The sequence below is a fragment of the Pocillopora verrucosa genome, chromosome 2, assembly GCF_036669915.1.
Source record: "Pocillopora verrucosa isolate sample1 chromosome 2, ASM3666991v2, whole genome shotgun sequence".
Classification (NCBI taxonomy): Eukaryota; Metazoa; Cnidaria; class Anthozoa; order Scleractinia; family Pocilloporidae; genus Pocillopora; species Pocillopora verrucosa.
The window spans coordinates 13,345,440-13,372,063 of NC_089313.1; the positions used below are offsets into that span (position 1 = coordinate 13,345,440).

Consider the following 26,624-nt stretch of genomic DNA (forward strand, 5'->3'; position numbering starts at 1 on the left):
ATTGTGGATCGTTTGTTCATTTCTGTTTTTTGCGTGTTTGTTTTCTTTTTTGCATACCTTCATGTGATTTTGGTTTGATTGGATTAACAGTTAGAGCTTCCGTTGATCGTTCCGTGAAGCTACGGAATTCGGTTCTTGTTTATTCAATCAATCGTTCTACTCAAACTCTGGTCAATCCAACTATTCCTCAGCAAATAATGAATAGAAAGTCAACAAATAAAATGAAAGCGCCTCTTATCTTGCCTCAAAACTTTTCCTTAGAGCTTCCACCCCCAGATAAAACAGCATCTGCCACGTTTGCTCCTCAGCCCTCAGTTTCTGCCACAGTCGATGAAGTCTTTCCCACAGGTGAATACCGAGACACGTTAACACCTTCAAGATGGACCGAAAATAAGATGGTTTAAATTAGTACGGAAAGAAACCTCACCGATACTAACCACCAGCTAACCTTGTTGCGGAAAAGTAGTTTTAGGGAATATAACGATATTGGTAAGTGGAAAGAATATCCTCCAACATAAAGCAACCGATTGACTCCTCATAGAAGTTCTAACAAACTTAATGCGAAAATTTTCCTACCTCTTCCTGGGCAATGTCCAGTGTCTTAGCATGCCTTTCTCTCCTCCTATCACAACACATAAAAGAGAAGCTTATGAATCGAAGCCAGTACTCTGTTAGCGAAGTGTTTTAAGTCTACTTTAGCGGTACGCCACACTCTTAACCCTTTAACAGTATGGAGAATATACATGCTGATGTTAAGATGTAAAGGGTTAAGAAAAAATTCAGGAACGAATCTAAAAAAAAAGTAGTGCTTAAAGCAAGGTTCTCTCTAGAGAGAGGGGTTGGCGGAGCTTCTCCACTGATGCTTTACAGGCATTTTTAAGCATCCCTAGCTTTTGATCATGTTAAATTACCACTTCTTCCCCTGTACACGGGGGGAAGGGATAGCACCCTTACACTCTTCCACCCAACAGCAGTATCACTCTACAGGAAACAATCTATAGCAACAGAGCTCCTTAAAGCTCCCATGAGTGAAAAGCTTTTCATCTCTACTAATCACCCTAATTTCTTGTATAAAACCAAGTTAAATGAAAAGCAAAAAGTAGGTGGCCAGAACCACATGAAAAATAATGATGCTTTTGAAAAGCCCTGTCATGACCTACAACAGGATACAAGTATTGCATACCCTCCAGCCAGCTCTGGTTCTGCCCGTCCAATTAAATGTGCAATGTAGGCTGTATCACACAGTACATGGACATGCCGGTCTTGAGGACAGCTTTTAAGACCATCATACAAAGTAGCACAGTAACTAGATAAGTCAGGAAAGAAACATTGCTTCTTAATCTATGAGATGTTTTAAAAAAGCACAGAACATATCAATCTGCTTATCAGGTTTTCAATAGCCTGCAGAGCAGGTGTAGTTTTGGCAAGCAAGTACTCTGTATTTTCTAGGTGAAAATTAAGCTGTTGTCTTTGACTTTTATAGCAGTGGAAAGGCTGGGGATAGAAAAAAAATTGTACCAAGGGGGTGAGCAACAGTCAAAAGAAAGAAGAGGCCCCCCTTCTGTCCACTCTAGTGCTATACCAAACATGGACTGAGGAATAACTGATTGCAAACTTGTAATGTTGACCCCTATTAAGACACCTGCATCACAGGCTGGTTTTTCATGAAAGGAAACTTGAGAATCCTATAGAAAATCCTCTAGCAAGGCCAAAAAACCATCCAAATTTCTGACAAAACAAGTCTAAAATCAAACTGAGCTCACAGCCAAGGAAATTAAGCACCCTCACTGGGTATATTGTTTCCTTTACAACACTTCATACCTACCCCTTTTCACTTGGTCCATCCAAATCTCCTACCAGAATACTGTATGCCCTCAAAACTTTCGATTTACATTCAGTACAAAATCTACAACAACAACAACAAATAAGTTAAACTGAGCTAAGTAATCATGATGAACTTCAAGTGAACAGCTTTCATCTGAACAGTGCACATGTGTCTCCTGGTTGAAAGTAGAACAGCATTACCATACTATACACATATAATATGTCATAAAAACAATGGTTAGACATCCACTTAGAATGAATTAGTCTTTTTACACTCTCCTCTTTTTTTCTAGTTCATCAAACACTTTCTGTACAGCAAAGTCTTTGAACCATTGTAACAACATTTATTGACATACTTCTAACTTTTAAAAATTGAAAAATTGGAATGATGTGGTCAATTATTCAATTACTGCTATTGTCAGTTAACTGTCCATTACAGTGGCCAGCAAGAATAAAACAAAGTCACAAAACCTACAACACAAACACAAACTTAAAACAGAATCCCAAAATCCACAATACTAACACAAAACTCTACAAGTTTGTGTTTGTGTTGTAGTTTTTGTGACTCTGTTTTGTTCTTACCAGCCACTGTTAAGTCCATTCACTCTTCTCATAAAACCCAGTAGTAAGTTCCTACCTCAGTGATAAGTTTCCAAATTTACAAAGTTAAAAATAGCTTAAGGAGGAGTAATGGCTGTAACAAACTCCTTACCTCTGATGTAGCATTACTTGTTGTTTCAATCCATCAATCATCCCAACTTTATTTGTCAAGGGTGGCATGAAACAGTTACAATGCTGATACACTTGTGGCCCTCCTACAACATTTGCGTACATTTGAGTGAAATGTTGTTTCATTTCTAAACATGATTATACTAAGAATGTATAGCAGCATTTTTAATTTGTAGTTTTACATCATTATAAACTTGATCTCAAAGAAAAATATTGAAATATGTTCCATGATTGATCAAACTAAGATTGTAAACAAGATCAACTTAAAAACTACCCTTAAGTTAATGGAGATTCGTTGTAGGTTTTGTTGAAGTTTCGATAACCAGTGAGAAGATTCTTGCGGATCATATAAAACACTAGCTGATAGCAGTTACATGTATGAAAGATTTGATGAAGTATAGATTCAAATATGTTTGGGCAAGGTGATGTTATATCTACTCAAATATGTGAATGCGATGGGTCAAATAGTCAGAAACAACTACCAGTATGGGACCGTCACTAAGCACTGCAGTAGAGATAACAGTATTAAATTCTCCTTCCTTATTTCCTTTTGATCCAAATTTTGTTACAAATTTTCCAATCAGCTCAAATACCAGAACTCTGTGGTTTGAAGTCTCATAAACCATCAGGTGTCCTGCTTTCTTAACTGACAAATGATGAGGGTTATTGAACTCCCCATTCCCCTCCCCCTTATTTCCAAATTTGTATAGAAAGTTACCATTTCCAGCAAACACTTTGATACTATGTTCGTTTGCATCTGACACTATCAGATATTTGTCATATTGTACGTAGTGAGAAGGGAAGGTAAGAGAACCCTCATCCCTGAATTTACATAAGTAATGACCATCAGGAGAAAAGATCTTAATTGATTCGTTACACCTATCAGCAACAATAATATGGCCTTTATTATCTACAGATAAACCATGAGGATAATCCAGCTGGTGATCAAGATTTCCTTTACCACCAAACTGGCTCAGGTACTCACCCTACTCACTGAGCAGTTAAACAAGGCTGTTAAGAGTATCCACCACTATAATGTTATTATTCTTATCAATAAAGGGCAAAATTACTGAGCGCTGATTGGTTGAGAGAGAGGGCATTTTTTTCTTAATCAAGGGCATTTTTAGTAATCAAGAGAGGGCATGATTACCTGTTAATGATTGGCTAATCCGTTGCATAGCAACCGTTCGTTATCTTGAAATTTGTTATCAAGTTTTTGTTGCAACAATGGCTTGTCGTTTTATTGAAGCGGACGACGAATTAATTGAACTTTTGAAATGCGAAAGTGAAAACAAAAACACAAAGTTTTGGAGAATAAAATTTCATTGAATCGATTAGTCAGTTCAATTTGATTGATGATTTGCCGTAGCGCTAAACAGGCTTCCCAGATAAAAATACACTGCGCGCGTGATTTTCCTTCGTACAAATTTTGCCCTTTATTGATAAACAAGTAATCCCATGAGACCTCGTACGGATTAAAGCAGACGAACCTTGTTGGCCAAAAGATAAAACAGGACAGAACTGTCTGGGTTTAACTAGAGTCGGAAAGGGACTGCCTCGAGCTTGTTCTTCGCTCACTTTCACTACTGTCTCTTACCTTTCACTATCTTTGGGGAAATAGCTGATCTTGTAGCTGCCATCTTTATTACCCTGAACTCTCACTTCCGTCGCACAGTCATGGCCCTGCCGATTTTTAATTTTCAATGTTATTCGGTCACGCTTCTCGTGGCATTGTCCTTCACCATTTCTTTATGTGAAAACAAAGTTCGCTTGAATTCCAACAATCGCTTCAGTGCGTCCTTTTCCTTCAGCAGTTAATTGATCCGCTTTGTTTTCGCCGAGAAACGTATTCACGTGCATGGCTGTTCTTGTTGTCGCATGTTGTCCTTCGGTGTCATGACGTCATGGCGTTTACCAGCTAGTCATTTTCTCAGTATTCCTAAAGGTCATTTTGTTTTTTGTCTCAGTTTATGGATGATCATATCTCCTTCTTGAGAACAGTCTGTCGACTTCATGACAAAGGACTTTAAAGTAAGACAGTCTGACAAAAGCTTATTCAAAAATGAGCTTTCCGTTCAATTCAAAATGATATCGACAAGGGTTTTGAAGAAATTTATCCCAAATGGGTCCTCTCGGTAAGGAAAAGAATACTTTATCAAGTCCGAAAAAACTCAGCTCGACAAAAAATCATTTCAACTTCAAACAACCCATTATGTGGACATCTCATCGTGAACAAGACTGCTCTTGTGTGAAAAAACCTAGAGGGCGCCCTCCATATCAAGCAAACAAACAACTGGTGTCTAAAGCTGATTGAACCGCGTTCCCTGAAATTCACCCAGAACTTCCGCAATTACGAGACATTTCCGATTTATGTGGAAATTGCAGATGAGATTGAAGCAAATACGTTATTTGATCGGTCGCTACCTTCCACGAGGTGCTTTTTAGACATCTCACCGGAAAGGGCACCCTTAAAGCCGTTGTCACAGTGGATTTGGACCCCTCTTCGCAGATTTGGATCCCCCCACCAAACTTTTCTTTTAAGCATCGATTGTATCATATTTGATAACTAATTCTATTTGCAAGCTTTTTGTCGATGTTCTTTTCAATTACAGCACAACATTCCTCAATAAAGGTAAAGAAAAACAGCCATTTCGTTCCAATCCTGCCGCATTTATTGAAGGGAGTCGTACAGTATACGCAAGAATTAGATGCGAACAAACTACTGCATTCGAATAATTGAAATTGTAACAATAAATCTTTGCTTCTTCTGATGCGAATCAACATTGATACGAAACGTCATAATAATAGTGGTGACTATTGCGTCCAGTCACAAAAATAACTCAGTCTGATTTTCTAATTAAATAACATTAAACAGTTTCTGAACAAGAACGAAGTAACAACTCCTACTACAAGTCGTTCGTAAAGCCTATTATGAGAAAAAATGTTTCTATTCTGAACTATTGGAACTCTCAGCTTATTTTCAGATGCAAATCAACATGTCTACGTCTTAACAAAAGTGGAGACTATTTCTTCGAACTCAATCTTATTTTCTAATTTTAACGATTATTAACTGTCGAGGGATCTGAAACAACAAACTTGCAGTGTACCATCTGTCGTCTCAACACTTGGGCATTGAACAATAACAAAATAAATTAGTGTCATAAGTTTGTCTCTTACTGAATCTAGCGGTGTTCGACTATCGCGGAAAAGGTTCAAAAACGACCTTTCTCCGAACATTGAACAAAATGCTGGCACATTTTCCCTTGCTCAAAAGAAAAATCCGAAGGGTTATTTCTAGCTGCCAGTTCGGCGATACGCATATTTTGAATTAAAAACATACTTTAGTACGCACTGAAACGTAAAGTATTATCTATTTCTACGAGAACGTTAAGGATGATGTTTTCACTCAGTTCTGTTGGGGGGGGAGGTCCAAATCTGCAGAACGGGGTTCATATCCGCTAGCGGATTTGGACCGGGGGGTCCAAATCCGCTAGGACACTGGAACGGTGGAATGATGGAATGGTGGAATGGCGGAAAACTACCCAAAATCCTAAACACCGAACGGCGGAAAATTACCCGAAATCCTCAAAGACGAAGCGGGGTAAAAATTACCCGAAATCCTAAAAGACAGAACGGCGGAAACTACCCCAAATCCTAAAATTTTTTTAAGGTTTTTCTTATCCTAGCTTCCTTTAATAATAAATGAGATGTAATTGTGACCTTCCCAGATATATTGGACTAAAATCAGTCGGAAAGTTTCAAATCACTCCTTTTTGTTTTTGCCAAGTGATTACTATACAGCAAAGTTTGCAAATGCAATCACAAATACTTTAATGACACATTTCTATCGTTTGATTATTTACAATTTTTGAGTTTGGAGCCTTTTTGTGAGTTAAACCAGTGGAGGAGATGATCTGTTTTATGACAATAGTAGTAAATTCTGTAATTACTTAATTAACAATATCATATAAAATAGGTGTAACAAGATATTTATCTTGGATGTAGCATTAATTGAAACTATTGTGTTGTAGTTTCATTGACCATTCAGAAGATTCTTACAGAGAATATAAATCACGTGTTGAAAGCAGTTTCATGTTTAAAAGTTTGAAAAAATGAGCTCAAATCTGGTAAGGCATAATAATGTGATGTCTATTCAAATATCTGAATGTGATGATTACAAAAGTCAGACACAACTACTCGACCATCACTGAGCACTGCAGTAGAGAGAGGGAAATAAAAAATAAATTCTCCTTTTTCCTCTCCTTTTGATCCAAATTTTGTTACAAATTTTCCACTTAGCTCAAATACTTGTATTCTGTGATTATGTGCATCACAGACCATCAGGTGACCTGCCTTGTTAACTGATAAACCATAAGGGGAATTGAACTCTCCATCCCCTTCCCCCTTATTTCCAAATTTGTATAAAAATTTACCATTTCTATCAAACACTTTGATACAATGTTCATCTCTGTCTGACACTATCAGATATTTGTCATATTGTATGCAGTGAAAGGGAAAGGTAAAAGAACCCTCACCCCCGAATTTACTTAAATAATGGCCGTCAGGAGAAAAGATCTTAATTGATTTGTTACCGCTATCAGCAACAATAATATTGCCTTTTGTATCTACAGATACACCGAGAAGATTAGACAGCTGGTGATCAAGATTTCCCTTACCACCAAACTGGCTCAGGTATTCACCCTGCTCACTGAACAATTGAACACGGTGGTTACCGCTGTCCACGACTATAATGTTATTAGTCTCATGTATTGTTATTCCGCGTGGGCAATTAAATTCTCCCTGTTTATTACCTTTTCTACCAAACGACCATAAGTAGGTTCCATCACTTCTGAATACTTGAACCCTGCTGTTACCGAGTTCAGTCACTACAATTTCATCGCGTTCATTCACTGCCACTCCCCAGGGTGCTTTAAACACTCCAGCAGACGAACCTCGTTGGCCAAAAGATAGCAGGGGTCTGAATTTTCTGGGTTTCACTCGAACCGGAAATGGACTGCCTGCAACATGTTCTTCGTTTAGTTTAACTTCTGCCTTACATCTTCCAGTTTCTTTGGAAAAATAACCCACTTTATAGCTACCATCTTTAATATCTTGGACTCGCACTTCCGTCGCACAGTCATGGCCTTGCTGATTTTTAATTTCCACTGTTACTCGGTTACGCTCGTCGTGGCATTGTCGTCCTTCAGCATTTCTTGTCGTCAAAACAAATTTCGCTTGAATTCCAACGATCGCCTCAGTGAGTCCTCCTCCTTCAGCAGTTGCTTGATCCGCTCTGGTCTCGCTGAGAAACGCTCTGATGGAGCCGATTCCCTCGTGGATTGCTTTTGTCTTCAGAGCTTTGTTTTCCTCGAAAATAAATGTTAAATGTTCGAGGTTGCAGTCGACTTCTTCTCTCTCATCATCAACTCCTTTCAATAGTGTTGTGTTTTGTGAGTCATCGAACTGTGCAAGCTCTGCGTTTGTGCTCCGTTCTAATAGTGTTTCAGATTTTCCTACAGCTGTTTCGACCATTTTTACTTTGTTTTCAATCTCGATCCTTTGTATTCGCAAACGTTCCAGGTACTGTTGTGCCTCATGATCCGCTTCAGAAAAGATTTCCTGTTTCTTGGCTTCGATGACAGCAATCATGCTTTCGGCAAACTGTTGCGCACCTCTTTTTACTTTTACGACTTGGGTTTGGATTCTATCACAGCTTTCGTCAAGTTGAGATATTTTGTTTCTCATTCTTTGCACTTTTGCTTTTCTGGACTCGATCTCAGACATGACTTGCAATTTCTTTTCATTTGCCGCTTCTTCCAGTAGTATCTTAACATGTCCATCGTGAGTGGTTACAACACAAGAATTGCAAACGGCTTGTTCACATTTCTTACAGAAGAATTCCAATTCTTTCTTTTCGTGGCCCGGTCGTGGGCAAAATGCTGGTCGTTTTAAGACATCCTCGATGTCTTGATCTTCAAAATCTTTGAGCGCAAGAACTCGGTGGTCTTTATTTGCTCGGAGTAAGTTATGCACAGTGATACACTCGTCACACCAGAACGCGCAGCACTGAAAACAGTAGAAACTTTCTACTCTTCGTTTGTCGCAGTTTCCGCATTTGACTCCAGTAGAACTGCAGTCCCTTATGGCCAACACATCTAGTAAGCTGTTGATGCGAAAGTTCGTGGGCAGATCTGTAAGATTTCCTCCAGGGACTTGACTCTCCCTTCGACACTCAGGACATGTTATGACATCATGGCGGCCGCTGTTTCTTTGGATTCCTGCTAAACAGTGGAGGCAAAAACTGTGCAAACATGGAAGCTGTTTTGGTTCAGTAAATGTGACCATACACACAGAGCAGGATACTTCTTCATGAAGATTGGCGAGCAACGTTTTGATATCCATGATTAAAGGCTTGATGAGGCTTTCGTTTCATGCATCAAACAAGCGTAAGACAAATTACAAAGTAGTCATGCGATAGAAATGCTATTAATATTGACCAATTACATGAGAGTTGTCTTTGGCATATTCGTTATGCAAGATTTCTGAGAATCGTGAAAATTGACCTTGACCTCACACATTCAAAGGCTTATTATGCAGTTGTAGACAGACATGTTTTTAATCAGATGATGGACGGTTTTCGAAAGAGTGGCTGACCTTCAGAATGGCCTCGACCAATCGCTGACTTTTACAGAGCGTGTTTGAGAAGAGCGTGATTCTAAAGGAAATTGCCATTTATTATCGGGTCAGATCTGTATTTCTAAAAAATGCGCGTAGAATGCATTTATTTGAACCGGCCATGAAAAGAGACTGTTACCCGTACTTGTTTATAGGGAGAGAAATTTGTGTTAGACTCTATTTTGCTTTCATTTCCGTTAAGTTTAAATATAAGACAAAATGAGAAGGAATTATTTGCCTTGATCTATTAACATATAGATTCCAATGAAATATATCAATAATAATATATATCCTGTTTTGAAGTTAGCATTTTCAGTTTGAGACGGAGGAAACTGAAAATCTCTTGAATACGCCAGGGAAAAGTACTCTAACTTCTGAAGGATTTTGGTCGTGTCACAATAAAATTTTCCTGATACCTCCCTTTAGGATATCTCCCCTTAGGCTATGTATATGCTAATGACCCCCACCCTTCCCCCCAGATGAAACGGAAGGGAGGGAGGGAGAGGGGAAACCTCGCATTCGTTTCACGCTGGCGGGGAGGGTACTGCCTCACGTAGACAAGGTCCCGCTTCTCTCCATTCCCGTTTGTTTACCGTCCCGAAAAGGATTCTTTTCTTTTGTTTGGCGTGTTTATGCTCAGGATTAAGGTACGAGGGTTTTAAATTGGATTACGAACTCACATCTTCGACAAATTTTAGAACTGAGTCATTATAGAGAAAGGAAAGGCTCTCCATTTTATAAGGTGCATTTAAAGTCAGGTTACTGAGTAAACGTAGAAAAAACGCACTAGGAACGAAGTTAAAGGGGAACAATACCTTTCAAACGTAACTTTTCCGTTGAAATTGCCCATTCCTTCGGGTGAAGTCGACACCTTCCCAAGGAAGCTCTTCGTGACCAACCCACACACGTCAGATGAGGAGGTTAGAGACAGTTGATTGCTTCATAACTCATTTTGATTTGGTGATTGGTTATTAAACTCTTGGCCTCGATAAGAACTTTACTTGTTACTAAAGGTATGGGTATAAAGTAAAACCGAGCCAAGATCTACCACTTTCGGGCATCAGGCCCTATCCGTTTAACTAATAGAAGCAGATTGACGAAGGGCAGATAAGCAAAAATTCAAATTGTCTTGTTGAAATCTCTAACATTCCTCACTTTTAATTGAAATTGTTCATTACACTGGCATAAAATCCTGAATTAAAGAGATGTTCACCAGGTTCTGGAAGAAATATCCCATCAAACATCTCGGCAGACACTTTCGCCCTACCATGAGTTCGAGCAAGGGGCAAAGTATAGCAATAAGTTTCAAAGGACAGGTAAGAGCAAGCGAAAGAGGAGTTCCCATTAAAAGGTACAGTCTTTGAAGTTCATTTTTCGTTTTGCCGCAAACGCAAATTACTATTTGGTATTTCTACAATGACACTCAGAAGTCTATAGCGGGGGAAATTTCTGGTGAAAACGACTGAAAAGAAAGACTTTATAAGTCGAGTAAAGATTCAGCCTGGATATCTGACAGTATCTGATTCAAGAGATTTATTTCCGTTTTCACATAAACTCATCCTGATTTACAGTGTAATCAGGGAGTAAAATTAAAATAAAGAATTAAAACAAGGGAGAACCTTATTAACATTGCTACATCGCTGCACACCTTGCGGACTTCACTTGCATACAATAAACAACATCACACACACACATACACAATCTTTCCACCGTAACTACAGAAACCCGTGACTACTTTCTACCAACATGGACCGGGCAGGGAAGTTGTCTCTCTAGTACAGTCACTTTCCTACCCATCCCCACTATCCGCTGCCCATTTCCTATCGCCCATCTCCCCATCTCCTGTTGTGAGTGCATTTTTAACAAGGCCTAGTGAATAATAGCGACGTTAAGACCCTCCTTAAGCGTCAAATTGTTAAATTGTTGGCGAAGTTTCTCTCGAAGCTTCCGTCGCTGCTGTGACACTGACGATTGGTTCGCTTTGAACCGTAGGATTTCCTGCTCGGATATACAGAGATCTTCCTCCGACGAAAAACACTCCTACGATGTAAAATGAACAAAGACGACAAAGGTTAATCGATAGTATACCAATCTAGAGAAAAGCGTCCTGTTGTTCACGATCCCAATATACCTTTGTGTGACGTAACCTCTCGCATTAATTTATGATCGCGTGACCAGTCGCAACTGGCTCAGTGGTGCACAACGTGACGGAGAATACAAAATACTAACACGATAATAAAGACAAACGAAGATAAGTTAAAGATAAACTAGGAGGAAGTAAAGATAGCTAAGGACGGAGAAGACTTAAGCAGATTATACATATATTGCGCAGTCATTCGTTCTGTTGTAGGATACGCGTCGCCTGTATTTTCAGATCTGCCCCCAGTTCTATGCTGCGCTCTAGAGAGAATGCAAAAGCGTGCATTGTCAATTATTTTGCCTGGAGTATCGTACCAGGAAGCGCTGTGTCAGTCCGGCCTTGCGCCGTTGGAAGTTCGTAGGGCTGAGTCGTGCGTCAATTTCGTGAAAAGCGTTAAATCTGGCAACCCACTGCTTCCCATATGTGAGGGGTTGTTGGTTAATAATGAATCAAAATACAATCTAAGGCACCAGCTTCAACACAAGGTTATTGTTAATACTAATGGGTTTAAAGATTTTGTAACGTTTCGTTATACACACAGTATTGTTAATTAGGGTGTTGCGCTGTACCTGTGATCCAGCCTCGTGGCTGCAATTGGTATTAATAAACAAACTACAACTACAACAGATTGTACATAAAAATTAAGAAAGACTATCTAAACTTAAGCTTTCTTTTTCAAGAAGCACAAATCGTGACGCAACAGGAAGTTTGAGATCAGGGGATATTCTACCCTTGAGGGTATCGGATCCCAGAGAAAACCTAAATCGCCATAGGGCGACGGAAGTATAGTTAAAAATAACTCACCATTGACTCTGTTCCTCCATCCTTCCAACCCATTAGCTTCAGGAGCCGTTTTTCTTCGTCATCAATATTTTCTACAAGCTTTTCTTGCTTTTCATGTCTCGGCAAATTTTGCTAAAGAGATAGGTAAAAACAATATTGAAGACTAGAATGAATGAATGAATGAATAAGTGAATACTTTCATTGACTTAACGGTGAGGAAGGACAAAGTAACGATTTGCAAAATTACATTTGGCATCTTCCCTTTAGTCACGCAAGCTTCACACGGCAAAAAAGCGTGACCGCCTTGGTTAGAGTAATGAGATTGCATGACGATTGAAACTACCGCACAATAACCCTTTAACTCCCAACATCTCATTAGTAATTCTCCTAACTGTCTGCCATACAGTTCTTGCGATGTTAGTTTGGAGAATTTGGTATCGGATCAACTTATAATCCCCTAAATGATATTTTTCTTTATTATCATCACTTGTCTGATTGAGATTGTATTGATATTGTTAGGAGAAATTCTCTCTTGGTCGCTCATGGGAGTGAAAAGAGATAACTAATCAAGCATCGTGAAGGGGTGTGGATAGGAGGCTTATATGTTTACCTCCTTCTCCTTGTTTTTGCCCTTCTTCTCTCTTCCCTTTCCATTATTGCTCTGTGGAGATCCACTAATTGGGCTCCCACTCAAACAATCTGTACATATATCCTCTTCCTCTCCTCCTAGCGTCGAAGAATCTTCGGCATGATTACACATGTCTCCACTCTGGTGTACCATCCTGGACCATTTATTGTACTCTGCTACGTACCTACAACAGATCAGTTCAAGTCAATAAATGAAAGGAAAATAGCTGGGATTACAGCACAAATGCTTGTCAACCCTTAAACCAATACTGCGTCTAGACTCTAATTTATCATCATCATCCATGAATCAAGCATTAAGGTCATGAGAACAAAGGAAATGAGAAGCTCCCGATTGTTTCACATATTCTCCTCGTCATTTCCTTAGGAAACGTAAAGCGAAAAGTATGGACAATATACACCTACTCACCTTCTACATACTTATTTTAAGGCGAAAAGATCAACCAGGAAAGGCAACTGGCAATTTTAGCGTCGGTTTAACTCTGAAGTACTTTATCAACTTTCTCCGTAACAAGCTACAGAAAAGTGTTTTCAATGCTAACAATCTGGTCCCGGTTGTTTGAAGGTTGGATAACACTTTCCACTAAATAAATATCTGTCCATTGGATAGCCCTGCACCTTTACTTCACACTTATCCGCTAGATAGCAATTTATCCTTTATATAGCGTCTTATCCTTTAGATAGCGTTTGCCACCCTTTGGACAACTGGGTCTGGTAACCTGGAAAAGATACGTACCCGCAGTCACCATTCCTAAAACCCGATTTTTTGCTCTTGCTTCGCTCAGAGTTGCTCAAGTCTTCACAACTGCACGGTGAACCGCCACTGTCTCCGTCGTGTTCATCATCTTCACAGCTATCGCCATGTACATTCATTTCCCCTGTCTCTTCCACGATCTCATTCGCACATACCTCTTCCTCTTCCAATTCCTCCTTGTTTTTCGCAGTTTCCTCTGTTTGCAGTTCATTGTTCGCTGTCGAGATAGTTAAGTGAGTACCACATTTACTTTTCTCTTTGCGTCTCGCTTTCTTTTTCAATCGCTTCTGCTCTCTTCTGAGTTCCTTGGCTCTCTTCGCCTCAGAAATCTCTTCGACGACTTGTTCCAGGCGTGATATGCCTTGCTTTTCTTCAACCGCCACCTGACAAAGTCAAAACGACACCCATGTAAAAAGAAACGCAAAACATCGCCAACCAACATTACTTGTTGCTGGAACTATGGTCAAGTTCCCTAAAGATAATCAACAGGTAAAATAACCTGGTTTTTATTCGTTTGATCGTGTAGTTTGTTCCCTCGTTCTTTATTTCACTCCGTAACTACTGTGGATCGTTTGTTCCTTCGTTTGTTCATTTCTGTTTTTTGTTTGTTTGTTTTCTTTTTTGCATACCTTCGTGTGATTTTGGTTTGATTGGGTTAACAGTTAGAGCTTCCGTTGATCGTTCCATGAAGCTAAGGAATTCGGTTTTTGTTTATTCAATCAATCGTTCTATTCAAACTCTGGTCAATCCAACCATTCCCAAGCAAATAATGAATAGAAAGTCAACAAATAAAATGAAAGCGCCTCTTATCTTGCCTCAAAACTTTTCCTTAGAGCTTCCACCCCCAGATAAAACAGCATCTGCCACGTTTGCTCCTCAGCCCTCAGTTTCTGCCACAGTCGATGAAGTCTTTCCCACAGGTGAATACCGAGACACGTTAACAACTTCAAGATGGACCGAAAAAAAAATGCTTTAAATTAGTACGGAAAGAAGCCTCACCGATACTTCCCACCAGCTAACCTTGTTGTGGAAAAGTAGTTTTAGGGAATATAACGACATAAAGCAACCGATTGACACCACAGAGAAGTTCTAACAAACTTAAAACGAAAATTTTCCTACCTCTTCCTGGGCAATGTCCAGTGTCTTAGCATGCCTTTCTCTCCTCCTATCACAACACATACAAGACAAGCTTATGAATCGAAGCCAGTACTCTGTTTACAAAGTGTTTTGAATCTACTTTAGCGGTACGCCACACTCTTAACCCTTTAACCTCTGAGGATGACTAGGATCTAATTTCTCACTAAGATATCACTTCTAAACAATACATTAAGCTCAAGAAAAATCGAGGAAATGCTCATTAACTTGAAAAGCCCTTGAGTTTTAAATTAAATCTCCTTGTCAGACCCGTAGGAAATATCTGAAGAACAGTATGGAGAATATACATGCTGATGTAAAGGGTTAAGAAAAAATTTAGGAACGAATCTAAAAGAAGTAGTGCTTTAAGCAAGGTTCTCTCTATAGAGAGGCGTTGGCAGAGCTTCTCCACTGATGCCTTACAGGCATTTTTAAGCATCCCTAGCTTTTAATCATGATAAATTACCACTTCTTCCCCAGCACACGGGGGGAAAGGAAAACACCCTTACCCTCTTCCACCCAACAGCAATATCACACTACAGGAAACAACCTATAGTGACAGAGCTCCTTCAAGCTCGCGTGGGTGAAAAGCTTTTCACCTCTACTAATCATCCTCATTTCTTGTATAAAACCAAGTTATATGAAAAGCAAAAAGTAGGTGGCCAGAACAACATAAAAAATAATGATCCCTTTGAAAAGCCCTGTCATGAGCTACAACAGGATACAAGTATTGCATACCCTCCAGCCAGCTCTGGTTCTGCCTGTCCAATTAAATGTGCAATGTAGTCTGTATCACACAGTACATGGGCATGACGGTCTTGAGGACAGCTTTTAAGACCATCATACAAAGTAGCACAGTAACTAGATGAGTCAGGAAAGAAAGATTGCTTGTTAATCTATGAGATGTTTCAAAAAAGCACAGAACATATCAATTTGCTTATAAGGTTTTCAATAGCCTGCAGGTGTAGTTTTGGCAACTGAGTACTCCGTATTTTCTTGGTGAAAATTAAGCTGCTGTCTTTGACTTTTACAGCAGTGGAAAGGCTGGGGAGAGAAAAAAAATTGTACCAAGGGGGTGAGCAACAGTCAAAAAAAAGGAGAGGCCTCCCTTCTGTCCACTCTAGTGCTATACCAAACATGGACAGAGGAATAACTGATTGCAAACTTGTAATGTTGACCCCTATTAAGACACCTGCACCGCAGGCTAGTTTGTCAAGAAAGGAAACCTGAGAATCCTGGAGAAAATCCCCTAGCAAGGCCAAAAAACCATCCAAACTTCTAACACAACAGGTCTAAGGAAATTAAGCACTCTCACAGGTATATTGTTGTCTTTACATCACTTCATACCTACCCCTTTTCACTTGGCCCATCCAAATCTCCTACCAGAATACTGTATGCCCTCAAAACTTTCGATTTACATTCAGTACAAAATCTACAACAACAACAACAACAACAACACCAAATAAGTTACACTGAGCTAAGTAATCATGATGAACGTCAAGTGAACAGCTTTTGTCTGAACACTGCACATGTGTCTCCTGGTTGAAAGCAGAACAGCATTACCATACTATACACATAAAATATGTCAGTTATAGAAGTTACATGGTAAAAAAAAACATGCACATGTACATGTACTCCCTAGTGTGACCAAAAGGAAATTTCTCCTTACAATATTAACACAAATTCAAATAAAAAGGTGATGAGAAAGAAAGGAGGACATAAACTTGGGTATATTGTTTTAATTGACAAAAAATTATCAAAGCCAAACTTGTTATAAATGTTTGAAGTGCAGAGCAGAGAATTGATCTTTTCATCTTGGGAGTGAAAGGGTTCAGGGCACTTAGACATTAAGGAACTCAGTAGAAAAAATCAACAGATGTTACAGAGATCATCTATGTACATTTACCTATGTTTTCTGAGGTAATTTTCCAATGTGTCAAGCAGAGCATTGGAGTCAATCAGCATCACCTGTTTGAGGGAAAAGAATTTGTTAGTACATTGTGACAATTAAATGCCTTTTTATCATCTTTTAATCAGTGGTAAAGTTGTAAATGATATCATATCAGTTTTATAGTTAAGCATTCCTGTGCATTTAAGGTGAGAGTGTCTCTCAAAACAAGAGAGAAGTGTCATTAGTAACTGATCTCTATTACTATTTCAAAAAAAGTCAAACCTCGGCTTCTAGTAGCTGATTTGGCCACGCTTTTTAAGATTAATTGAAGGATGTTTTGGTTGTATCCCACTTCGTTACAAGTCCTATGGGTCAATGGAGGACATTGTGATCCAATGTCACAGTGAAATTAAGTTACAACATTTCAAGAGAGCTGAGTGTCATAGTGCTACAGAACAGGCCCCAGTTGCATAGAGGGCATACACTGTATGAGGCTATTCTACAAAATTAATAAATCCCTATCTAGCAGATCAGTGATAGCAAAACATACTGAGCTATCCACCCAATTGAAGTGTGGAATTAAAAAGAAAAATTCCAGTTACTTATTAGAGAGCAGACGTAAAAGAATAGATTGTCAAAACTTAAAACATAGCTAAATTTTTACTCTGACAAGGATGCCAAGCATCTATGACTTTGCACAAAGGTTCATTGAACAGCATAACCACAACAACTTGATCAATCATGTAACTCTGCCCACAGGAGCCTAAAGAAAACAAACAACACACTCTGTAAGATTTAGATCACTGTCATTTCAGTGTTGGATTTGATAAATAACAACTGAGCATCACTGCAAATTCCACAGTCCTTCATCCACCATCAATCAATAGGAGGACTCAGCTGGTGGTTGTTTAGGGCGCTTGATGAAAATAATAATGACAGATCCACTTAACCCTTTAAAACGTAAGATTGACCAGCTTCTTATTTCTCCCTACAATATCAGCCCTTAATCACACATTAGGGTCATGAGAATAAAGTAAATGATCACCATGAAAAGAATCTTTAGATCAGCAAACAAATTCTCCTTGTCAGTGCCTTAGGAAATGTATAAAGAACAGTGTGGAGAATATGCATACTGATGCTAAGGTGTAAAGGGTTTAAAAGGAAAAGAGCATGGGTTTCTTCTGTTATTCTGTCTCAAAGTTCATGCAGTCTCATGACTTAGTGCTTGAAAGTACACATTCAAACTTTAACTAAACAAGTTATCAATCAGATTTTGATGTAGGGACATGATGCATTATGACTATTATTAGAATTTCCTTTTGATCCAGATTTTGTTAAAATTTTTCCACTCAGCTCAAATAACAGAACTCTGTGGTTTGAAGTCTCATAAACCATCAGGTGTCCTACCTTGTTAACTGACAAATGACGAGGGTTATTGAACTCCCCATCCCCCTCCCCCTTATTTCCAAATTTGTATAGAAAATTACCATTTCCAGCAAACACTTTGATACAATGTTCGTTTGCATCTGACACTATCAGATATTTGTCATATTGTGAGTAGTGAGAAGGGAAGGTAAAAGAACCCTCATCCCTGAATTTACATAATTTAAGTAATGACCATCAGGAGAAAAGATCTTAATCGATTTGTTATACCTATCAGCAACAAAAATGGCTTTTGGAATTCCTAGGAATTCCTAGGATTTTCCTAGGAATTCCTAGGAATAAAGGTGTGAATTTTCACGGTAAATTCGGACTGGGAATTCCTAGGAATTCCTAGGAATTCCCAACCATAACAACTCTGGTTCTAAAAACCTAGAAATTCCTAGAAATTCCCAGAAATTCCCAGAAATTCCAAGTTTATAGCCAACAGGACTTGGAATTCCTAGGAATTCCTAGGAATTCCAACTCAGAGAACCAATGACTTTCCCTGAAAAGCTGTAAATCTAAAAAATTCCTAGGAATTTCTGGGAATTTCTGGGAATTTTTGGGAATTTTTAGGAATGTTTAAGAATTACTGGGAATTTTAAGCAAAAATTTGAGGCTAATGATATAAAATAAATACTTTAAATTAAAAAAACCCAGCTAAAATTCAAGTATTCAATGAAATTTATTTAGAAGCTTAATTTAAGGCTTACATGTAAAATATTTTTGATTAATTATTAACATCAATGTGTGGTAATATTAGGATGGAATTTGATTTATTTTTCTTTTCTTGAAAACTTCATACGGATTAATCCTCATTACAGCTATTCATATAAAATAGTTCTAATCAATCATTAAATTTGGTTTGACACAAATTGTGAATAAAATCTGTTGATTCTTTTCCATAAAATACAATATCTTAAGTTATATTTGAAAACCAAGCACTCTTGGGAGTGAAGGGGCTAATTACAGACAAATAAAATTGATTTTTTGATTAAAATCTTGTTTTAACCGTAACAATAAATTAGAATGAAGTTATCCTAAACTGCAAACTTAGCTGCTGTTTGTACTGTTTGTATTTTTTTTCCTGGGCTCACAATGAGTTGGCCTTGAATGAGGTTGTCAACAAGAACCTTGACCATTTTGTATCTGGATTCCTTGACATCTGAATTTGAAAAAAAATAATATATTAAAATATGTATATTTAAAGCTCAGACCAGGCTTTTAAGATGGCTATGAGGAAAAGGGCATTCATTGGATTCTCAAATTGAGAAATCTCTGTTATATTGAGTGACTTTCATATTGGAGTTAGTACATCTCTCTCATGGATTTTACTAAAAAAGGGCTGAATACATTATTTTGTTTTTACCAAGGAGGGCTTCTTTATGTACTAAGGTTTGTTTAATAACAGTTCCTATTTTGAATCTTGAATGTTCCCAAACGTGACTAGAGGAATCTTGAAACCTTACTGATAGGTTTATTTCATTGTAAAGCATAATAAGCTTAAGAAACTGCGGCATGCAAGTGACCGATTCGATTCTCAGAATTATTCTAGTTTCAGTTGCGCCGAGCGTTATGTAAGCTTAATTCAACCCGCTACATCTATTCTTTTATAAGATTTTGATCACGTAACGAATATCGCAATTTTTACTCACCACAAACTTTCAAAATCGTAGCTTTACAGACGGCCATTCGACCCTTGTTTGTACCAGTCAACATGTCAACTGTTGTCCCTTCTTTTAACTCCACGGCGCCAACGACTTTCTTTTCTTTTACAACACTCACGCTATTCTCGTTTTCCCATTGAACCACAATAAAAGCTATCTTTAGAAATGTTATATTAAGCAAAACAGTTGAGAAAAGCGATCAACCGATGAAAAGTACATTCAAAGATGAGCGCCAAATGGAGTCTTCTTTGTTTCCGATCACGGGCATGATCACGTGGATCTTTTAGGACTTGTCATTGGCTAGCAGAGTGAATCCGCTGGCTTGCCGATTGCAGTGTTAGGAGAAGTGCCCAACTACATTCTGACTTCTCCGACCGGTTCTCTGCTTCTAGAAGATGGATAGCTTGGTGATATAAATAAAGATGTGAGCTCACTCTATGTAGAAATAATCGACAAGAATCGATCGTATTACAAATGCTCGTTTTGTGGCCGAAAGTTGTCGAGGAAACAAAGACTCGAAACTCACTTGAGTTGTGTTAATGGCAAAGGTGAGAAATAACACAAGCCAATCACAGTTTTGAATGCGACTACAAATCGTCTTTTACCCTCATATTTATAAAAGAAGGATACCACATTCGGAAGTATAAGAGATACATAGATGATCCCAGTGTACCAGTACCTAAATCTACAAAGCTTGACCGTAGAAAGCGTTCAGCAACACGTTCCAACACCGCCATCTCGATTCCTCAGTCAGTCGTTTCCACTGAACTTAAAGCAGTATTGACAACAGAGTAGAGTGCGTCTTACAAAGGAGAAACATTTGTACAAGAGACAGAAGTAGCTATATGCGATTACAGAGGTGCGTTGGAACTCTGGTCCACAAATAGTTATGCACTGCCCGAAGTATAAAACAATTTTGTTGATAGCTGACAGACAGAGAAGAACAACAAGTAAACTTAAGAGCTGTTATTATTGAAGTGTGACTAGCACTTTTCATTTTTATATAAAGAAGGACTTGTAATTTGCACCAAAAATAAAAAGATGTAATGTTTTTTGGGAGATCAGTGATTGGGACATTTAAGAAATTAAGTTATGAAAGGAAACTTAGTTGGTATTTCTCACTACTAACAAGTCTTGTTGACAAATATTTTCAGATCAGAGTTTCAAATAAAGTAAATTGAAGATGTCATATAAAAGGTGTTTTTCCTCAAAGGGAACATTGACTACCTCTGTCTTGTCTGCATGCCAAATGTTTGCAAAGTGTGTGGATGATCCACAAGTATTGGAACTCTTACAAAAATGTTTTGTAAGAATAAAAACAGCAAAACAAATTACAGCAATTAGTCATGAAAATAGAGCAAAACACTGAAAAAAAAGGAGCAACAACAATCATGAAAAAAGAAAGATTAATTAGGTGTTGAATTTGTTTGTCTAAGGCATGAAATTTCTACTAAAAGTATTGTCAACAAAAAGTCTCTGACAGAGTTGGAGGCAACTGAGCTTGACTGTTCCAAGATTTTCTAACAAAGGCAACCAGTAATGTAGGTTAGGGAAGTAAGATAACAATGTAATTATTTTTAATTATTGTGGAAGTTGGCAATTTCCATTGAACATAACTGACAGCTGGTTCATGAGAAAATCCATATTAATGTAAAGATTTACTAAAACTTAGTTTGAGTAATAAATTTCATGATCTTTAAGTTATAAACATGTACATGTATGTATATCTCTTGGTAAGTTTTGTATAGCATACCTTTTATTGAGCCAAAGTTTTAAGCCTCTGAAATTACTCTTTTTCTTTAAACCTTCACATTCAAGGTATTGAGAATTTCTTAGAATTTATGTGGACCTCAGGGTATTAAAATTGCCTCAAATTCAATTCCCAGAAATTCCCAAGAGTTCCACACTTCTTAAATTATAGGTAGTTTGTAAAGCTGAGAATTCCTGGGAATTCCTAGGGATTCCAAGTCCTCACAAAACTGGAGTCTTTCTTTCCCAGAAATTCCCAGTAATTCCAAGCTTTTTAAATCAGAGCTAATTTGCATAGTTGGGAATTTTTGAGAATTCCCAGAAATTCCCAGAAAACTGGGAATTCAGTTTGCAAGGGTCATTTGCATAATTGGGAATTTTTGAGAATTCCTAGGAATTCCCAGAAATTCCTAGGAATTCCCAGAAAACTGGGAATTCAGTTCGCAAGGGGAACATCCTCCAACATAAAGCAACCGATTGACGCCACAGAGAAGTTCTAACAAACTTAAAACGAAAATTTTCCTACCTCTTCCTGGGCAATGTCCAGTGTCTTAACATGCCTTTCTCTCCTCCTATCACAACACATACAAGACAAGCTTATGAATCGAAGCCAGTACTCTGTTAACAAAGTGTTTTGAATCTACTTTAGCGGTACGCCACACTCTTAACCCTTTAACCTCTGAGGGTGACTAGGATCTAATTTCTCACTAAGATATCACTTCTAAACCAAATATTAAGCTCAAGAAAAATTGAGGAAATGCTCATTAACTTGAAAAGCCCTTGAGTTTTAAATTAAATCTCCTTGTCAGAGCCGTAGGAAATATCTGAAGAACAGTATGAAGAATATACATGCTGATGTAAAGGGTTAAGAAAAAATTTAGGAACGAATCTACAAGAAGTAGTGCTTTAAGCAAGGTTCTCTCTATAGAGAGGGGTTGGCAGAGCTTCTCCACTGATGCCTTACAGGCATTTTTAAGCATCCCTAGCTTTTAATCATGATAAATTACCACTTCTTCCCCAGCACACGGGGGGAAGGGATAGCACCCTTACACTCTTCCACCCAACAGCAGTATCACACTACAGGAAACAACCTACAGTGACAGAGCTCCTTAAAGCTCCCGTGGGTGAAAAGCTTTTCACCTCTACTAATCACCCTCATTTCTTGTATAAAACCAAGTTAAATGAAAAGCAAAAAGTAGGTGGCCAGAACCACATAAAAAATAATGATGCCTTTGAAAAGCCCTGTCATGAGCTACAACAGGATACAAGTATTGCATACCCTCCAGCCAGCTCTGGTTCTGCCCGTCCAATTAAATGTGCAATGTAGTCTGTATCACACAGTAAATGGACATGACGGTCTTGAGGACAGCTTTTAAGACCATCATACAAAGTAGCACAGTAACTAGATGAGTCAGGAAAGAAAAATTGCTTGTTAATCTATGAGATGTTTCAAAAAAGCACAGAACATATCAATTTGCTTATGAGGTTTTCAATAGCCTGCAGAGCAGGTGTAGTTTGTGCAACTGAGTACTCTGTATTTTCTTGGTGAAAATTAAGCTGCCGTCTTTGACTTTTACAGCAGTGGAAAGGCTGGGGAGAGAAAAAAAATTGTACCAAGGGGGTGAGCAACAGTCAAAAGAAAGGAGATGCCCCCCTTCTGTCCACTCTAGTGCTATACCAAACATGGACAGAGGAATAACTGATTGCAAACTTGTAATGTTGACCCCTATTAAGACACCTGCACCACAGGCTGGTTTGTCAAGAAAGGAAACCTGAGAATCCTGGAGAAAATCCCCTAGCAAGGCCAAAAAACCATCCAGACTTCTAACACAACAGGTCTAAGGAAATTAAGCACTCTCACAGGTATATTGTTGTCTTTACATAACTTCATACCTACCCCTTTTCACTCGGCCCATCCAAATCTCCTACCAGAATACTGTATGCCCTCAAAACTTTAATTTACATTCAGTACAAAATCTACAACAACAACAACAACAACAACAACATCAAATAAGTTACACTGAGCTAAGTAATCATGATGAACTTCAAGTGAACAGCTTTTGTCTGAGCACTGCACATGTGTCTCCTGGTTGAAAGTAGAACAGCATTACCATACTATACACATAAAATATGTCAGTTATAGAAGTTACATGGTAAAAAAAAAACATGCACATGTACATGTACTCCCTAGTGTGACCAAAAAGAAATTTCTCCTTACAATATTAACACAAATTCAAATAAAAGGGTGATGAGAAAGAAAGAAGGACATAACCTTGGGTATATTGTTTTAATTGACAAAAAATTATCAAAGCCAAACTTGTTATAAATGTTTGAAGTACAGAGCAGAGAATTGATCTTTTCATCTTGGAGTGAAAGGGTTCAGGGCACTTGGACATTAAGGAACTCAGTAGAAAAAATCAACAGATGTTACAGAGATCATCTATGTACATTTACCCATGTTTTCTGAGGTAATTTTTCCAATGTGTCAAGCAGAGCATTGGAGTCAATCAGCATCACCTGTTTGAGGGAAAAGAATTTGTTAGTACATTGTGACAATTAAATGCCTTTTTATCATCTTTTAATCAGTGGGAAAATTGTAAATGATATCATATCAGTTTTATAGTCAAGCATTCCTGTGCATTTAAGGTGAGAGTGTCTCTCAAAACAAGAGAGAAGTGTCATTAGTAACTGATCTCTATTACTATTTCAAAAAAAGTCAAACCTCGGCTTCTAGTAGCTGATTTGGCCACACTTTTTAAGATTAATTGTAGGATGTTTTGGTTGTATCCCACTTCGTTGCAAGTCCTATGGGTCAATGGAGGACATTGTGATCCAAGGTCACAGTGAAATTAAGTTATAACATTTCAATAAAGCTGAGTGTCATAGTCTTACAGAACAGGCCCCAGTTGCATAGAGGGCATACACTGTATGAGGCTATTCTACAAAATTAATAAATCCCTATCTAGCAGATCAGTGATAGCAAAACATACTGAGCTATCCACCCAATTGAAGTGTGGAATTAAAAAGAAAAATTCCAGTTACTTCTTAGAGAGCAGACGTAAAAGAATAGATTGTCAAAACTTAAAACATAGCTAAATTTTTACTCTGACAAGGATGCCAAGCATCTATGACTTTGCACAAAGGTTCATTGAACAGCATAACCACAACAACTTGATCAATCATGTAACTCTGCCCACAGGAGTCTAAAGAAAACAAACAACACACTCTGTAAGATTTAGATCACTGTCATATCACAGTGTTCAATTTGATAAATAACAACTGAGCATCACTGCAAATTCCACAGTCCTTCATCCACCATCAATCACTAGGAGAACTCAGCTGGTGGTTGTTTAGGGCACTTGATGAAAATAAGAATGATGGATCCACTTAACCCTTTAAACCCTAAGATTGACCAGCTTCTTATTTCTCCCTACAATATCAGCCCTTAATCACACATTAAGGTCATGAGAATAAAGTGAATGATCACCATGAAAAGAATCTTTAGATCGGCAAACAAATTCTCCTTGTCAGTGCCTTAGGAAATGTATAAAGAACAGTGTGGAGAATATGCATACTGATGCTAAGGTGTAAAGGGTTTCAAAGGAAAAGAGCAAGGGTTTCTTCTGTTATTCTGTCTCAAAGTTGAACTTTGACATGCAGTCTCACAACACAGCACTTGAAAGTACACATTCAAACTTTAACTAAACAAGCTATCAATCAGTTTTTGAAGTAGGGACATGATGCATTATGACTATTATTAGAATTTCCTTTTGATCCAGATTTTGTTAAAAATTTTCCACTCAGCTCAAATACCAGAACTCTGTGGTTTGAAGTCTCATAAACCATCAGGTGTCCTACCTTGTTAACTGACAAATGAAAAGGGTTATTGAACTCCCCATCCCCCTCCCCCTTATTTCCAAATTTGTATAGAAAATTACCATTTCCAGCAAACACTTTGATACAATGTTCGTTTGCATCTGACACTATCAGATATTTGTCATATTGTGAGTAGTGAGAAGGGAAGGTAAAAGAACCCTCATCCCTGAATTTACATAATTTAAGTAATGACCATCAGGAGAAAAGATCTTAATCGATTTGTTATACCTATCAGCAACAATAATATTGCCTTTATTATCTACAGATAAACCATGAGGATAATCCAGCTGGTGATCAAGATTTCCTTTACCACCAAACTGGCTCAGGTACTCACCCTGCTCACTGAACAGTTAAACAAGGCTGTTAAGAGTATCCACCACTATAATGTTATTATTCTTATCAAATGCTTCTCCTCTGGGACGAGTGAGTTTTCCCTGTTTATCACCGTTTCTACTGAATACCTGAACCCTGTGGTTACCAGTATCAGTCACTGCCATTTCATCGCGTTCATTCACTGCCGCTCCCCAAGGTTTGTTTAACATTCAAGCAGACGAACCTCGTTGGCCAGAAGATAACACAGGACAGAACTGTCTGGATTTAACTAGAGTCGGAAAGGGACTGCCTCGAGCTTGTTCTTCGCTCACTTTGACTACTGCCTCTTATCTTTCACTATCTTTGGGGAAATAGCTGATCTTGTAGCTGCCATCTTTATTACCCTGAACTCTCACTTCCGTCGCACAGTCATGGCCCTGCCGATTTTTAATTTTCACTGTTATTCGGTCACGCTTCTCGTGGCATTGTCCTTCAGCATTTCTTTATGTGAAAACAAAGTTCGCTTGAGTTCCAACAATCGCTTCAGTGCGTCCTTTTCCTTCAGCAGTTAATTGATCCGCTTTGTTTTGGCCGAGAAACGTATTCACGTGCACGGCTGTTCTTGTTGTCGCATGTTGTCCTTCGGTGTCATGACGTCATGGCGTTTACCAGCTAGTCATTTTCTCAGTATTCCTAAAGGTCATTTTGTTTTTTGTCTCAGTTTATGGATTATCATATCTCCTTCTTGAGAACAGTCTATCGACTTCATGACAAAGGACTTTCAAGTAAGACAGTCTGACAAAAGTTTATTCAAAAATGAGCTTTCCGTTCAATTCAAAATGATATCGACCAGGGTTTTGAAGAAATTTCTCCCAAATGGGTCCTCTCGGTAAGGAAAAGAATACTTTATCAAGTCCGAGAAAACTCAGTTCGACAAAAAATTATTTCAACTTCAAACAACCCATTATGTGGACATCTCATCGTGAACAAGACTGCTCTCGTGTGAAAAAACCTAGAGGGCAC

The 26,624-nt window shown here is 38.3% G+C and overlaps 3 protein-coding genes across 8 annotated transcripts in view; all 3 read right to left on the minus strand.

Moving 5' to 3' along the window:
• LOC131797301 (gametogenetin-binding protein 2-like) overlaps positions 1-4,505 on the minus strand; it is a 25,651-nt gene extending 21,146 nt beyond the window's left edge. Inside the window, exons 1-6 of one of the 2 annotated variants that reach the window (XM_066162069.1) lie at positions 4,151-4,505; positions 2,537-2,639; positions 1,826-1,906; positions 1,184-1,306; positions 577-622; positions 244-372 (exon numbers count right to left, since the gene is read on the minus strand). In XM_066162069.1, coding sequence (XP_066018166.1) covers positions 244-372; positions 577-622; positions 1,184-1,306; positions 1,826-1,906; positions 2,537-2,639; positions 4,151-4,193 — 525 coding nt within the window. In that variant the 5' untranslated portion in view covers positions 4,194-4,505. The remainder of the gene's footprint in view (positions 1-243; positions 373-576; positions 623-1,183; positions 1,307-1,825; positions 1,907-2,536; positions 2,640-4,150) is intronic. The other variant, XM_066162068.1, reaches the window with a different exon arrangement.
• Positions 4,506-6,396: 1,891 nt separating this feature from the next.
• LOC136279182 (E3 ubiquitin-protein ligase TRIM71-like) lies at positions 6,397-8,994 on the minus strand. Its single transcript, XM_066162741.1, has one exon. The coding sequence runs from the start codon at positions 8,953-8,955 to the stop codon at positions 6,703-6,705; it is 2,253 nt and encodes a 750-aa protein (XP_066018838.1). The 5' UTR covers positions 8,956-8,994; the 3' UTR covers positions 6,397-6,702.
• A 1,749-nt stretch (positions 8,995-10,743) lies between these two features.
• The window catches only part of LOC136276835 (gametogenetin-binding protein 2-like), a 28,290-nt gene continuing 12,409 nt past the window's right edge, over positions 10,744-26,624 (minus strand). The window contains exons 1-16 of one of the 5 annotated variants that reach the window (XM_066162073.1): positions 25,624-26,290; positions 24,518-24,616; positions 23,868-23,930; positions 23,311-23,390; positions 22,693-22,815; positions 21,940-21,985; positions 17,240-17,338; positions 16,591-16,652; positions 16,036-16,116; positions 15,423-15,545; positions 14,670-14,715; positions 14,366-14,494; positions 13,533-13,933; positions 12,762-12,963; positions 12,173-12,283; positions 10,744-11,268 (exon numbers count right to left, since the gene is read on the minus strand). In XM_066162073.1, coding sequence (XP_066018170.1) covers positions 11,098-11,268; positions 12,173-12,283; positions 12,762-12,963; positions 13,533-13,933; positions 14,366-14,494; positions 14,670-14,715; positions 15,423-15,545; positions 16,036-16,116; positions 16,591-16,652; positions 17,240-17,260 — 1,347 coding nt within the window. In that variant the 5' untranslated portion in view covers positions 17,261-17,338; positions 21,940-21,985; positions 22,693-22,815; ... (2 more) ...; positions 24,518-24,616; positions 25,624-26,290 and the 3' untranslated portion in view covers positions 10,744-11,097. Of the gene's footprint in view, positions 11,269-12,172; positions 12,284-12,761; positions 12,964-13,532; positions 13,934-14,365; positions 14,495-14,669; positions 14,716-15,422; positions 15,546-16,035; positions 16,117-16,590; positions 16,653-17,239; positions 17,339-21,939; positions 21,986-22,692; positions 22,816-23,310; positions 23,391-23,867; positions 24,617-25,623; positions 26,291-26,624 lie in introns of those variants that run through there. The other 4 variants (XM_066162072.1, XM_066162071.1, XM_066162074.1 and 1 more) reach the window with 4 other exon arrangements.

Coding starts and splice junctions, on each gene's coding strand:
- LOC136279182 (XM_066162741.1), bottom strand. CDS start 8,955: ATGGATATCAAAACGTTGCTCGCCAATCTTCATGAAGAAGTATCCTGC.